The sequence below is a fragment of the Mytilus trossulus genome, chromosome 10 (assembly GCF_036588685.1).
Source record: "Mytilus trossulus isolate FHL-02 chromosome 10, PNRI_Mtr1.1.1.hap1, whole genome shotgun sequence".
Taxonomy (NCBI): Eukaryota; Metazoa; Mollusca; class Bivalvia; order Mytilida; family Mytilidae; genus Mytilus; species Mytilus trossulus.
Window position 1 is genome coordinate 40732954 of NC_086382.1, and position 15385 is coordinate 40748338.

Below are 15385 nucleotides of genomic sequence, written 5' to 3' on the forward strand. Positions count from 1 at the left end.
AAGATATAAAATAAAAATAAAAAAACAAAACTGGAACACTGTTTGAGACAATTATCAGTTGAGAACTAATGATTATGCATCACTATATGAAACTGATGAATTTATTGCTGCCGTGCTCCAGTGGCAAATATATCACGCATATCTACGACGAGGCGAGAGTGGATCGATTGATACATTATCAAGATATAAAGAGTGTACTAGCGGTAAAACGTATGCCGTACTAGATAAAGTTGAATGATGATCAAAATCGTGAGTAAAGCTATTAGCCGCCCCCCCCCCCCCCCCCCCCCTCCCCATTTTGAATTATGGTATTTTGTAAAAGGCTGTTTTTTTCCCATCATGTTATAGACCTACTGACTGAAAAGGGCGTGTCTAATTAGTAAAGACACCTACACTGTTTTTTTTTTGTGTTTTATTTTTTAATTATATTTGTTTCCTCATACATAAGTAACATCGTCGGATATTTTCTACTTGTATGTCAGTGTATATATTACAATGTTTTCCTATTTCAATATTTTTTTATTACTGTGTCATCTTTTGTTTTACATAGTTTACTGGTTAAAGTTCATATTCATGTTAAAGAGCTACTGTATATCTATTAGCACTTCAACGCAAAGCTAGATGCATGATAAATGCTATTTTACGCCGTATTTATTTTTTCTCAAGAAACCTTTTTTTTCATCTTTCTCAAGTAAAACCAAACTTTAAGTTTTCAATCCTGAATGACAAAATCTCGGAAAAAGTTGATAAAGAACTAATTACAATTTGTGTTACTTTCTTATGCAATAATAAATCATTATGCATTTGCTCTCGTTGTTTTCTACTGTATTGAAGATAATTTAATAAAACGGAAACTTAAAAGTGAGTATGGTCTAGTAATGATTAAGATAATTGCGGTTCTTTTATAATAGACCAAATGGACAAAGATATCTTTTAGTTTTGAATTCTAGTTCTGCTAATATTCTGTATGATTTTTTTGCCGATTCCCGCCGTGCCATTTCCAATGAGGAAAGAAACCGCTCTTTCCAAACGGCCATTATGACGTCGTTGAAACACCGTGAAATTACGGGAAACAATAGACGACGTTTACGTTTGTTATTACCTCCCCTGAAACTGTTGGATATGCCCTTAAGCTTATATCCAATACCCTCAATGCAAAATTAAGTAAATGTTGATGGAATAGATACCAAGAGTTCACCAAAAACATGCTATTTTTTAACTTGGAATTATTTTTGATTATGGAATTTGCATAATTTCTTGTGTGTAATTTTTTTTATAAATTCCATGTTTATTTGTTATTATAAACTTTTGAGTGGTTAACAACACTTTCAATACAATGTATTTTGGTTAGATAGTGTTGTACGCGGCACAGTACATTCTATTGAAACTATACTATTTTCTTTGTAATAGAAAGTGTTGTGCGCGGCACAGTACATTTCAGTACAGAATAAACATGAAATTTATTAAAAATTTCAATAACAAGAAATCAAGCAAATTCCCTAATTAAAAATAATTCCAAGTTCAAATAATAATCTGTTCAAAGTCAACCATCTAGAGGTTGACATATTTCTTGCTAGATAAGTTCCCATGCTATACAAAACTGCATTTCACAAAATGATCTGTCTTAAAACAATAGTTTTTTTTAAATAGAGATTTTAATATTGTAAATGTTACATCTTTTAACATGTAGAAATAGAAGGTATGGTTGTAAAAAATTTTAATGAATACATGTCGGCATAGAATCTCTTAATATGAAAAAGGATGCAGGAATAAATAAATCAAATCACCTAGTGACATGGGACAATTAAGTCAAAAACATTACCGTCTTTTGGTATGTATAACACCCACATTTATACCCTAGGTCATGTTTATTGTAAGAGGGGTGCGTGTTATACACGACTACAAACAATTTCTTAGTCTTTTTTTCAGGTCCAAACTCCGACAAAGAAATTTCCAAGTGAAGTGAAGAGTACGGAATATTTTTGCTAAAACCTAGATTGTTTTTATGTTTTACATGTTATAATTGTAATATGTATCGTATTGTTCTTGATTTGTCATGTTTTATTCAAATAAAATACATTCTATATCTTTGTTGATACGTTTATTGTGTAAATTTGTCCATCTGTTTCGCAATCCGGAAATTTGCCAAGTCTTAATAAAGACACAATAAAGCTTTTGCTGTCGATTAAATTAGCCTCTGTGTTCCTTGTTGTCATAACTTACTGTTTTTGTATGTGTTCATCATAGGGAGTTGAAGAAAAGTGTATGAAAATTGAATAAACCACGCTCGTTTTGAAAATATAAACCGCCATTTTTTCTAATGTATTGATCAGGTGATTGCAAGTCATGTGGGTCAGTCATGTGATTTAATACAAAGTATTGTAAAGTGATGATTTACTCTATGAGAAGTTTATTTTCATAAATACGTTTTTACTTTGTAACTTTTATACTTTTAAACAATTGTTTAAAAACTGTTCAAGAAATAATGATTGAAAACATGATAATCCCATAATTGTCACCTGAACGAATTTAATTAGGAACAAGGTCAACCTGTCACTGAATTGTTTTGACATCGATTACACCTGTTGATTGAGGTGTGATAATCCGGATTAACAGCTAGAATCATCAGACAAAAAATGAAAACAATGAGATTTTAACAATTTATTACAGTACTAATGACATTAATTATAATTATTAGACTGATTCGTAATTATTAAATTGTTTGAATCAGAACAATAATTTGGACATTTAATCTTGTCCTTGATACTCAAACCATTTATTAAATTTGGATTAAAATATTTATCTCAATCTAATAAAATTCTTATTCATTTGTTAGAATACTTTTAATTTCATATAAATTAAGTATTCCGTACGGAATTCTCCGACATTGGTGTCCATTTCAAAAACTTCCTGTTTACCGAAAAAACTTCCGGTTTGCCGATTTTGGAGCTGTAACTTTTCTGAAAATGTCTAGGAGTATTATACGAACAAGAAACTTTTTTTCTCTCGTTTCTTGGACCAGAAAGGGGGTGCGCACAATACATCAATGCGCGCTATACATACCAAAAGACGGTATACTACCCTTTGAAACTTTATTATTGGGGAAATTTAAAATTTCAGGATAATCAACCCTCTCCTCCATAATCACCTTATGACGCAACACCCTTTATTCCCTGATTACACCTTTTGACGCCTGTGTACTACCCCAATGCTCAGTTGAAAGGTCTTGCCTTCGAAAAATTTGTAACTTATATAAAAAGGATATTCATGAGAATATCTAACTGGAATTTCATTGATGAAATATTCGTTTTGGCTATGCATTAATACTTTAAACCTGATGAAATTTTGTTTATTGAGAAAATACTATGCAAATCACGTATGTAAAAAAAAATCTATGAGGAATTATTTGATCTTACCTTTACTCTTGTTAGCAGCCAAAAACAATGTGCGATAATTGGTTTCTGATGCATAGTTGTAGACGTACTCATCAATTTTCTCATATCCCTTTGGTATAACATAATATGAATAGTATAATGGCTTTTGTAAAAGCTCCTTTGGAATTTTAACAAGAATCTGATATTCCATGAATTCTTCTGGAAGTTTTCTACAAAATAATTATAAAAGAGTGCACACGCTGAAATGTCTCGCTTTTTTTACTAATCATTGATATTATGTAATTCAGAAAACCCTAAATATTAAGCTTTATTACAACTGTCAAATAAACTTAGTTAACCAAGAAAACTAAACATTGATCAATGAACCATGAAAATGAGGTCAAGGTCAGCTGAACCATGCCAGGCAGGCATGTACAGCTAACAATTCGTCAATACAACAAATATAGTTGACCTATATTGCTTATAGTTTAAGAAAAACATACCAAAACACAAAAACTTAACACTGAGCAATGAACCATGAAAATGAGGTCAAGGTCAAATAAAACCTTCGTGAAAACTGTCTAACGGGCATGAGGAACTTGCAAGGTATGCACTTACCAAATATAGTTATCATATTACTTATAATAAGAGAGAATTTAGCATTACAAAAAATCTTAACTTTTTTTTCAAGTAGTCACTGAACCATGAAAATGAGGTCAAGGACATTGGACATGTGACTGACGGAAATATTGTTACATGAGGCATCCATATACAAAGTATGAGCTGTCCATGGGTAATGTGTAAAGTGAACCAACACCATGAAATAGTCAACGTGTGGTATTCGTAAAATAAGAGTGGACACCTGAGTGAATGGCATTCAATAGTCAAATAGACTTCAACATCCATGTTATACCACTAGTTTAGAAATATTTATATAATGTCTCCCAATATCCACTAGTTACACTAAAAAGAAGATACCTCAAATAATGTGAATCCACAGTAGACATTCAACTTTTTCTGTATTTAAAATTTTGATATATACACTTCATCTCAAAAATGAGTAATCAATAACTCTTACCAATAAAAGTGCTGTGCACAAGATCACTGTCAATAGAATAGTGTTCAACAGTATGGTAAATAATAAAATTCAAAATTTGATCAATAAAACATTTAATGAAAATATGACATTGAAAGCAACTTCTGACATTGATTATAAGATAATAAGCTTAGTTTTGACATTTGGAACCTTAAAAAAAACTTAAACGTTGTTTTTTTTTAACATTAACTTGTGAATTACCTTTTGAAAACAAATTTGTGTTTTTTACAATTCCATCCTCCCAAAGTAGGTGATTGGAAATGAACAAACACGTCTCCACTGTTGGAATCCTTTAGCAATGATGGTGATACAATAATATGGAAATATGCTTCTGAAAATGCATATTTTTTGCCTCCAGTAGCTTTTGTTGTTGTTTTGTTCTCTCCTGAGCTGAAATTTGACATTATCTATTGTAAAATGTGTACATAATTCATATCAGAGGACTAAATTTCAAAGAGAAATATAAGATTTCTCCTATTTTTGTTAGTATAAATATAAGAAGATGTGGTTTAATTGCCAATTTGACAACTCTCCACCAGAAATCAAAGAAGTTAGCATCTATAGGTTATTGTACAGCCTCCGACAATGAGCAAAACCTATACAAAATAGCAAATTATAAGTTTGGTTTTTGCTCATTACATGAGAAGATATCCAAATGTTTAAAGAATAAATGGGGATTGCGTCAATGGGACACAAATGATCCCCTTACTTTCATACAACATTATTAAGGTACATAACTCTAGAAAGCTAAAAGTGACGCAACCAAAACTCAAACTTGATCTGTGTTTTGTGGTAATAAACATTGTGTATCAGATTCATAAAATTTAGTTGGGCAAACTAAAGTTAGGAAACAGAAACCAATTTCAAGAAGGATGTAAAGATGTTAGAACATACAGATTGACAAAGGTAAAACTAGTGCCTCATTCACACGTACATTTAACTTGAATAAAAACGTTCACAAACTCTTCTTTTTTAATTCGAATTGATTCAAATTGGTTAATTCGCATCAGAAATACACTTTTGTTAATAGGAACTAAAAGGTAACTTCGTTTGGACAGTAAAGCGAATTTGACACTCATTGTAATTCAAATTAGAATGAAGTTAGGACGTAAAACGTTTTGAATGCAAATTAAACTAATTCAAATTAGTTAATGCAAATCGAATTCGAATTATGTGTGAACTCAGCATTAATGCCCCATCACTAACAGCAGGCAGGGGGATAAAAAAGATGCAATTCTCAAATGTGTCTGCATATATGCTAGCAAGTTTGAAGACTATTGCATGAATATTTTTGATAGTTTGTAATTCAATAAAAAAAAAAGTTTCCTTTTCTGTTTGCTCATACTATAATCCTGATATGCCTTTTGACAACAGATAGATAATTGGTATCCTTATGACATCAACAGGTCAACTGAGACATAAGAAATCTTAAGGGGGTAAAATTCCATGAGCAGTAATTTTTATCAATTCATAGTTGCAGTGATGACAATTTATTTTGTCAAGCATGTCAGTACATTTTTGTAATATCAAAATTGACATATTTGTTAATAAACTATGGTAATTTTACAAATATGTATGGATAAAAAAATCCTAAACAAATAATCTAATCCACAATTTGATGAAAAATTATTGTGGTCAAGCAGATGACAAAAAAAAATATTCTGAATCCAGATTTTTGCTAAACAAGATTTTTTTTAAATAATTTGATTTATAGGATAAAAAACAATTAAAAAAAATGTGTGCTTAGTGCAAAAAAGGAATTCTGACTTGGACAACCTCCACCCTCCCCCTTTTGAAGTAAAATGGTTGCTCCCTAATTGGTGCTGAAATTTTATCATGAGAAATGTTTGTAAATAATTTTCAATAACTTTAATTGATGCAAGCAGTTGTCTGTTATATAGGCTAACATGAAATCACTTAAAATGTGTTCATAAAAAGTTAAACAAAAGATAAATTTAAAATAAAAGTGAACACTTTGTAACAGTTTTTCTAAATGGTGTTATAATTATTCAGCTTTCTTTAGGGCTTCAAAACAGTTCAAAAAATAGACTGATCTTGTGAAATGTACTCATAATTCCCTTTTTTCCTTTTTTCAACATAAACTGAACAGTTTTAGAATATTCCATTATGAAAAATATTTAGCTATGGGTCATTTTTAAATGAACTGATCTATAATAAAGTATTCAGAACTTCTTTTTTACCTCTTTTCAACATGAGCTGAACAGTTTTGGAATATACTATTATAAACTAGTTTTAAATAGGTGCCCTTTTAAATGGACTGTCAACTAGTTTAAGATAGGTATCCTTTAAAATGGACTGAACTATGTAGAAAAAGATTCCCCTTTTTTAAATGAGAAAGTCTATTACAGTATGGAAGGTATCTGGAAACCATTCTATGATAAAAAGTGATGAATTTATAAAAAATATCAAATAAATTAAGCAACTGTTTTCATTTTAACACAGCTTTGATGGTGCAAGGTGGTACATGTACCGGTACTTCAAAATCGAATCATAGATATTATAAGTTATGAATTTAATCCTTCCTTTAAAAATTTTAGACCCTATCACAAGTTGGTTGTCCTTTATGGAATATTTCTATCACAAATGACAATTCATATGATGCAGGATGGGTGCTACATGTAGATCAGGATTTGCTTACCCTTCCTAAGCACCAGAGATCATTCCGATGTTTGGTGAGGTTCATATAGCTCTGATTGTCTTTAGTTTTCTATGTTGTGTTTTGTAAACTGTTGTTTGTCTTTTGGTTCTTTACTTTTTTTGCCATGGCTTTGTCAGTTTGTTTTCCACTATAAATATCAGTTTGATTATCACTTTGGTATCTTTCACCATTCACTTATGTTATTTACTTATATGTCCATCCTTTAAACAAGCACCAACTCTTAAAGTAACATTTTAGTATTTGTTATTAAAGAATTAAAAAGCATTAATTTTCATTTAAACAAACCTTTTATTTGATGATGAACTTTCCCCTGAACCTGATGGCTTCTGGTTTGTTTTCTGAAAAATAATTTTGTATTTGAGGATATTTATAAAGTAGTTCCACATATCAACATACATAATATATTATATAAGTGGAAATTACTTTTGATCTGTCTTTTCAAGTACAAAATTGTGGCAATGTCTTATATTTTTTTTATACAGTTGAAATTTAAAGCCACATTTTGGCAAAAACCTGGCTGAAAAAAAAAGATCACTGAAAATGATAATCAAATAGTTTATTAGGAGAAAAAACACTCTCTTCCTGGAAATTTCCTAAAAACTTCAATTACTTGACTGGTAACGGATACATACTTTATCATCTTTTTTATCCTCTTTTTGTTGTGCTTTGGTACTATTATTTTTATCTTCTTTATCTGTTTTTCTATCCAGCTGATTTTCAGAAACTAAACTTTTGTCTTCATTTGTTTGTTTGTCTTCCTGTAAATCAAAGAAATTTAGTCATAAAAACATTACATGAACTACAAAAAGTCTTCTTCAAAGAAATTACATATACTTTTCACATGTTTCATATTCACATTTTCTGTGTACAAAATGTTGCTAAGTTTCAGAACTTATTATAAATGTTCAAGTTATTTTTGTTACCAATTAGTAAAGACTCAATATCTGACTATGCAGAATGCTGTTTACTCATTGTTAAAAGCCGTACTGTGACCTATGGTTGTTAATTTCTGTGTCAATTGGTCACATGTGAATTTGTCTCAATGGCAATCATAAATCATCTTCTTATTTTTATATCTAATCTGATTTCCTTCTGGACTCTATATTATAAGTTTAATTGTTCGCCCCTATTATTTCATCATCCTCTATGGTCCGTAGGGGGTCAGTAGTTAACCCTATAAAGAATTTTGCACACTGGACTTTTTCTGCTGCATAATGTTGAAAAATAAACAATGAAACACAACAACATTAATAGATGACGTCACCATTAATGCGTCATGAACCCCCTAAGATTTCATAGGGTGTCACAATGTGACGGCATTTAACCAATCACAACATGATATTTTAAATACGGTGCGATAAAACAGGATAAAAATTTGAGAATTTGATTTAAATGACTGAGATGTCAGATTTGACATAATTTGAAGAATGGCTGTAGATAAGAGAATAGACTTTGATCTGAGTAACATATCTGGCAGTAAAACATATTGGACAATTTATTTTCAATATCATTTCAAAATCAAAATGATTAAAACTGGTCAGAGCCAGTATGATAAAGCAGACATTTTACCTGTGCATTTTTTCCATGTGTTACACTTCTTGTTTGGTAATGTTTTTCCATCTCTTCTGTCTTCTTGTCATTGAGATTTTCTGAAGTTACTGGTTGTTCTGTTTGAACAGGTTTTTTGTCTTCCTAAAGCAAAATGAAAATCTTATAAATAAATCATAAATTATGATATTATCATTTGTACATTTACAAATTTCAATCTGGATAAAAAAAAACTTAAACTTCAATACAACTTGAAAGCTGGACAAGTTTATAACTAAACTATTTACTGTGTATGCATTACTATTTGTTGGATACCAATTTCTCATGGATTTTGTTGGTACAGTGAGTGAACAAGGAAATTAAATGTCCAACCAATGACAAACTTTCTATAGGCTTGTATGCAGACTTCTTCAAAACTATGAAATTAAATATCCAAGAACATGCAAGTTTTCTTCAATCCTCAAAAATTGGTTCACATGATAATAAAGCAATCAACAGTATATGCTTTTTACATAATTAAAATTAGCACAGGTATTCCTTTTAGGGAAACTACAATCTTATTCCTATAAAAGTACCTTGGTTGATGCTGATTGGGTATCTTTTGGGGTTTTAACAGTCTTTGGGGACTCTTTAGGGGCAACTATTGGTTCTTCTTCTGGTAAATTCAGCTTTCTTCTTTTATTCCTTTCCTTTCTCTGTTTCTTCTTCAGTCTATTTTTCTCTGCCTTTGAAAGCTTAGTTTTCTTTTTACCTGTCTTGTTTTCTGCCTCTTCTGACACTTGGTCATCCTTATCATCCTCTTCATCCTCCTCCTCACTAGGAACTGAATCTACATCAGATCCCACTTCACTTCCAGCTGATGAATGGCTGAATTCTCTCTTCAGTTCTGGACTTCCTTTATTGGGCTCTTGATTATTACCACTGCTTTCAATAGTAACTGTACTTTCAAACTTTTTGGTGAGTTCTAGTACCTTACTTTTTCCTTGAGAAGGCTGTTTACTTCCAGTCCCCATATCATGAGCTTGAATTTCCTCTGGTGGATTTCCAGAACTTTCTTCAATTTGTTCTGTCTCATTTGTCTTCCTTTCTGGTTCTGATGGTACACCATCTAATGGTGCTGTATTACTACTTGGTAGTGTAAATGAATGAGGTTTAATTACATCTGATTCTGTAACAGCTAGGGTTAAAGATGACCTATTCTCGTAACTAATCGTTTGAGAATTTTCTGTGTTCCATGTCCAAGAGTTACCTCCCTGTATATTTGGCTCTGTTTCCATTGGTTCTTGTGATGGTGTTGGTTCAGTCACATTATTATTCACAGTGTCAGTTGCAGATGACAGGATGGCTTCCGTTTCAAGATCTCCACTGTTTTCAACATTATCTGAATATAATAACAATAAATAATTTTCTAAAAATTTGATTTATGTACTTGAATAAATTGACCGTAATTCAAAAGAATAACTTCTGTTATCTTAAACATGATTTAAAAAAAGCAGATGAAGATGGTTGCTTTCAGACAGCAAACTACCAAGGACCAAAGTTCATATACACCAGCAAATACTAACTTTATGAGACATCAAGACAAGGTTGCAAAACCAAATCCTTGGATAATAGGTTCTTCCTAATCTGTTGAAAAGATGGCATTAAGAATTTGATGAATTGTTTTTTCTAAAAGCTATTGCAACCTGCTTATTAAAGTTTGGGGTTTGTATATATATCTTTTGCTCTGCCCTCTAATAGTCCTTTGTACATCTGTCAGTTCATTTCACCCATCATAATTTGCATCAACTACTATCCTTAATTAGTGACACATTTAAATATAACTTCCAGAAAACATTATTGCGAACCCAATGAAAGTTTACCACAGATTCACCTGATAGTTACCTGTCCATTTAAACTTTTGGCAGTTCTTTTGTCCAATTGAACAAAAACAAGAGGTATTGTTCTCTGTGTAGTTTATTCACTGGGACCTTTAAATTTCTTCTAAGAGAAATCTTTTACTCATTCGCAATAATTAAGAAATGAAGTTGAGCACATCCTTTTTAAACTTTTGATCTATCTGATGTTGGTGCTTTCAAATCACAAAATATGGAAAACAAAAATGTGTATATAACTTTATGAGCTCTGCTTACACTTTTGCATCTTAAAACCAGGTATTCAGATCAATATTACAAATGATGTATCAGAGCTCACATCAACTACAAACTGAAATATAATATTGACAGCTGACCTTCATTACTGATTGTACTGCTATCTCTCATTTCTCTTCCTTTCTCCTGTAAATATCTAGAATCAGCTGTTTCTTCATTCTCCTGAGATGTATTTTCTCCAATACTTCTAACGGGTAGATGTCGTCCTCCAGATGCATGTATTTCATTGTCCTCACTACTTGAGTCAGGAGTTAATATGGGTATACCTGGCGCTCTCCATGTATCAGGACTCTCTGATCGACTGGATGACCCAGATCCTGAACTTTCATGAGGTTGTCTTCTGGGAAGTTCATCCTTCATAAATTCATCTACTTTCAATTCTCTAACAGGTTCTGAAACTTTCTGTTGAGTTTCTGTCAAGGGAATCAATTATATTAAACTTTATCTGCAAAGAGACTTTGACTGCATCCAATTATATTATCATTATTACAATTGCTTAACTCCTAATACATGTCATTATGAAACTTTCAAGATGCCAGACAGACAGGGTTAAAAAGATGTCCAGAAAAAGAAAACAACATAGTTTATTATAAGTTTTCTATGGTATATTTCCTTTACCATGTTTACATAACTGTTTTAAAGAGAACAAATTTAAAAATATTAAATTGTATATATTACAACAAACTTTTTAAATAAATCAATTCAACAATTAATGAAATTCAGCACGACAAATCTGTATTTTTTTAAATATTCAAAAGGCACTGGACTAAGTGTTACACATACTCTACCAAATTAAATATCTGCTATCAAAATCCCTTTACTAATTCTAAGGAGAAAAAAATGACATTTACAAAAGAGTTACAAAACTAAACATGCTTTCATTTCAGGCCATTTCAGACTTTTACGGGTTTGTAATGTTTGTACGTATTTGGCATAGGTCTAAACTATTGTACATATCAATGTATAGAAGAAGCGAATTATCCTACCTCCTGCGGGATTACTCTGCACTGTTCCACATTCACAGCAGAATTTTACATCTGGTGATAATTCTACACCACATATTTTATTTTCTGGAGTTAATCCTTGGCAAAATATTTTCTTTTGAAGAAATATGCTGGGATCAATTTTCCATGCGCATCCAGAACAGAATTTCTGCCTATTGGTTATAAGAAAGGAACATTTAGGACAAGCTTTTGTAGTGTTATCATCCTCAGTCACTACCTTTCCACCACAAAATCCACAGAACTTTGACGAAGGGGGGACATCCTCTCCACAGACTTTCCCATCAACGCTGTTCTTACACTTCATGGTAAAACTACTTCAAAACATTTTAGTAAACCTAAAATACAAGTATGCATTAACATAATTGAGGGTTAGAATAATTTACCAACTACAAAAAAGACAATAAAATCACTTAAAGTATGCATAATAATTATGACAAGTGTGGATATAGATAGCTTATTACTTATAGCACCTTTGACATGAAGTTGACCACAAAAACTAAATCTTATAAATCACTATTTCATTAAATAAGGTGATCAAGTTTAGTTGGACATGATTACCTTTAAAGGATCAACTTAATCTCTGGACAAGAATCCCTTTTTTGTAATTTTTGTAAACTCTCTTAACTTTTGTCACAGGTGAGCATAGGCGAATCCAGGGGGGCTGCCCCCCCCCTCTTCTTTCGTGGGAAAAATTTGGTTGATTATATAGGAAATCACTGAAGCATGACTGGAGCAGGCCCCCCCTTAGGTCAACAAGTAGGCCCCCTCTTATGACATGTATGAAAAGTTCTGGATCCACCACTGGTGAGACAATGAAATGACCATAGAAAATTGACCCCCACCTTTAAGGAGAGCTACATATACATGTATGGTTAGTTCAAAGAATTTTTACATGCAGGACTCTACAAAATTTTGGGATCCCCTTTTTCAAAATCCTAGATCCACATAAATCAGTATAACTTCTTTGACGTTATACTGAATCTGTTGAATTTGTACTGATTGAAACTTTAGTTGGGCTCCTTGTAGTTAAGTAAACCCTTGGATATGTGATTTTCTCATTGTTGAAGGCCTTATGGCATGTATGATGGTCTGTCATTGCTTACTACAACTTTATTTTAACTCTCGAAGATAGCTGTCTCATTGGTTTTCATACCACATCTAATTCATTTAATAATTACTTTTTCTAGTTCCAAATATGCTAGAAAGATTTTCCACATGACATAAGATTAACAACAATTCATCAATTATTTCACGATCACTAATAAGGACTGTATACACACATTTAAAATACAATTGTTTTGACTGTTGAACATATCTCTCAGATTAGTACTTAATGTCTTTTTTTTGTTGGGATACTACAAGTACCCAGCCATGTCCACTCTAATTTTTTGTTAACATTTATTTCTTTTTGTATCCATGTGATGAGTTAAGCCTTTTACAACTGATTTTTATAGTCCGTTCTTATGTTGTTCTGTAACTACGCCACTGTCATTGGTTAGGGGTATGGTTGGAATCCTTCTAACATGTTTAATCCCACCACAATCTGTATTTAAGTTTATTATGCCTGTCCCATGTCTGTAATTTAGTGGAACCTTGTCAATTGTTGATTGAGTGTCATTTGGTTTCTTGTGGAAAGTTGTCTCATTGGCAACCATGCATACCATACCATGTCTTCTTTTTTTTTTATAGTTAAACAAAAACTAATTATATATAAAATACTTGTAACCTACATATACACTTTAACACATTCAAATTCGTAGTCCAAATAATTATGAGGTCTTGGACTATCAATTCTAATTAGACATTTTGGATTTCTTAAAACTTGACAGCCTTAATCCTGCAAATTTTAAGGTTATTTGTACTCACAGTTTTGTGTCATAACCACATGACAAAATGAAAAGATCAATGATAATGGTAATTTCTAAATATTCATTAGGTATTGATAAATTTCAACTTTCACTTTCGTTTTTGTGACCAGGCACTTGTGAGCTGGTAATATGAACTGACTGCATTACCAAATAGAATAAGATATAAAGAAGGACTTTACATTTCATTGTAAAATGTGAATAAAACTTTATACCTAGTCTTTTCTTTCTGCAATTACTTACCGAATCAGTAGTTTAATTTCTCTATGATTTTTGTTTGTGTCTCGATTTTCTGAAAACAGTTTCGGCGTAAATTCTGAACCGGGATAAAATAAGTCATTGCTCCCGACCTCAATATGGGATTTGTCCTGTTTTTTTGGTGGTTTTTTTTATATATATATATATATATATATATAAGAAAGTAAGATTGTTTGAAAAAGATAATATTAATCATAGAAAATCTTAAGCAACATCCCAATAATTCAAGATCGACGATGAAAGAACTCGCATCCATTTCAATCAAATAAAAGCTTTTTTGCAAAACGAAAGTAGAAAAGATGCACATTTTTGTTTTTCAAAAGTGTTTTTTTTTTCAATGATTTAAAAGAGGAAGGTGTATAGATACATACACAAAACAGTTTTATGAAGTTTGCAAGGCGAGGCTTACAGCTAGGAACCGAGTACTCATTTTCACTCATTGTAATTTGAGTTACTACAATGTGTAGAGGCCTCTGAAATAAAATAAATAAATATTCAAACATTGTTTAAATTTCTACCTCAATCAATGAGTAATCACCGTCACCAGCCTTTTCTGTCACTTTTGAGTGTGCGCATGAATAGTTTTGAATACACAAAAAAACTTTTAAGGTTCTTAGTTTACTTGAAAATAAGAAGATGTTGTATGATTGTCAATCAGACAACTCTCCACAAGTCACAATTCGCTGATCTTCTCTGTTACAGTATGATATCTGTTACCACAGACAGGTAAAATTTTCCTGGCCCTTTATTTTAAAATATCAATATAAATGTTATGTTTCAATATTCAATATAGAGGTGTGTATTATATTTTAATAAAATCTGTCCCCAGACTTGTTTTTCTAGGACATCGTGTCCATGTCATTAACATTCCTAGGTTACGTCACTTTTCTTTATTTTAAATGGGAAAAATAATGAAACTTTCAAATCTTAACTTAAAATATGATTCTGTTTTAATTTTCAATAATTGTTATATAATATAATAAAAATTACTAGTATAACGTATTAGGACAATTTTTCCTAGGAAAATATGTGCCAGACATATTTTACTACCTATGGACTTATTCTCCTAGGAAAAATTGTCCTGGTACATACATTCCTAGTAAAATAATGATCATGGACTAGATTTCCTAGGGAAAAAAGTATGGCGAACAGATTTTACTACCGGACCAAATTTACTCTGAAAGATGCAAATCTTCCAATACTAATCGCTGGGTTTTATCAGAAAGAAAGCTTTTGATGAGAGGCATCAGTCAGCGTACAGGCATCAGCATACCCGTCCACTAGTATACCGGAAAGACACCACTGTACCGGAAATCATTATCTATAAAGTGAAACCAGAAATATTTTTAGATAACAGTGATCTCATCTATATTTAACTTGTAAACAAATAAATAACAAACCGTTACGGCT

General features: G+C 31.5%; 1 protein-coding gene across 1 annotated transcript in view; it reads right to left on the minus strand.

The window, feature by feature from the left end:
• The window catches only part of LOC134687903 (E3 ubiquitin-protein ligase rnf213-alpha-like), a 120604-nt gene extending 106577 nt beyond the window's left edge, over window positions 1-14027 (minus strand). The window contains exons 1-9 of the mRNA XM_063548361.1: window positions 13933-14027; window positions 11835-12187; window positions 10929-11261; window positions 9274-10079; window positions 8720-8842; window positions 7783-7908; window positions 7436-7488; window positions 4672-4860; window positions 3417-3604 (exon numbers count right to left, since the gene is read on the minus strand). Of these exons, the coding sequence (XP_063404431.1) occupies window positions 3417-3604; window positions 4672-4860; window positions 7436-7488; window positions 7783-7908; window positions 8720-8842; window positions 9274-10079; window positions 10929-11261; window positions 11835-12156 (2140 nt within the window). The 5' untranslated portion in view covers window positions 12157-12187; window positions 13933-14027. The remainder of the gene's footprint in view (window positions 1-3416; window positions 3605-4671; window positions 4861-7435; window positions 7489-7782; window positions 7909-8719; window positions 8843-9273; window positions 10080-10928; window positions 11262-11834; window positions 12188-13932) is intronic.
• Window positions 14028-15385: the final 1358 nt, after the last annotated feature.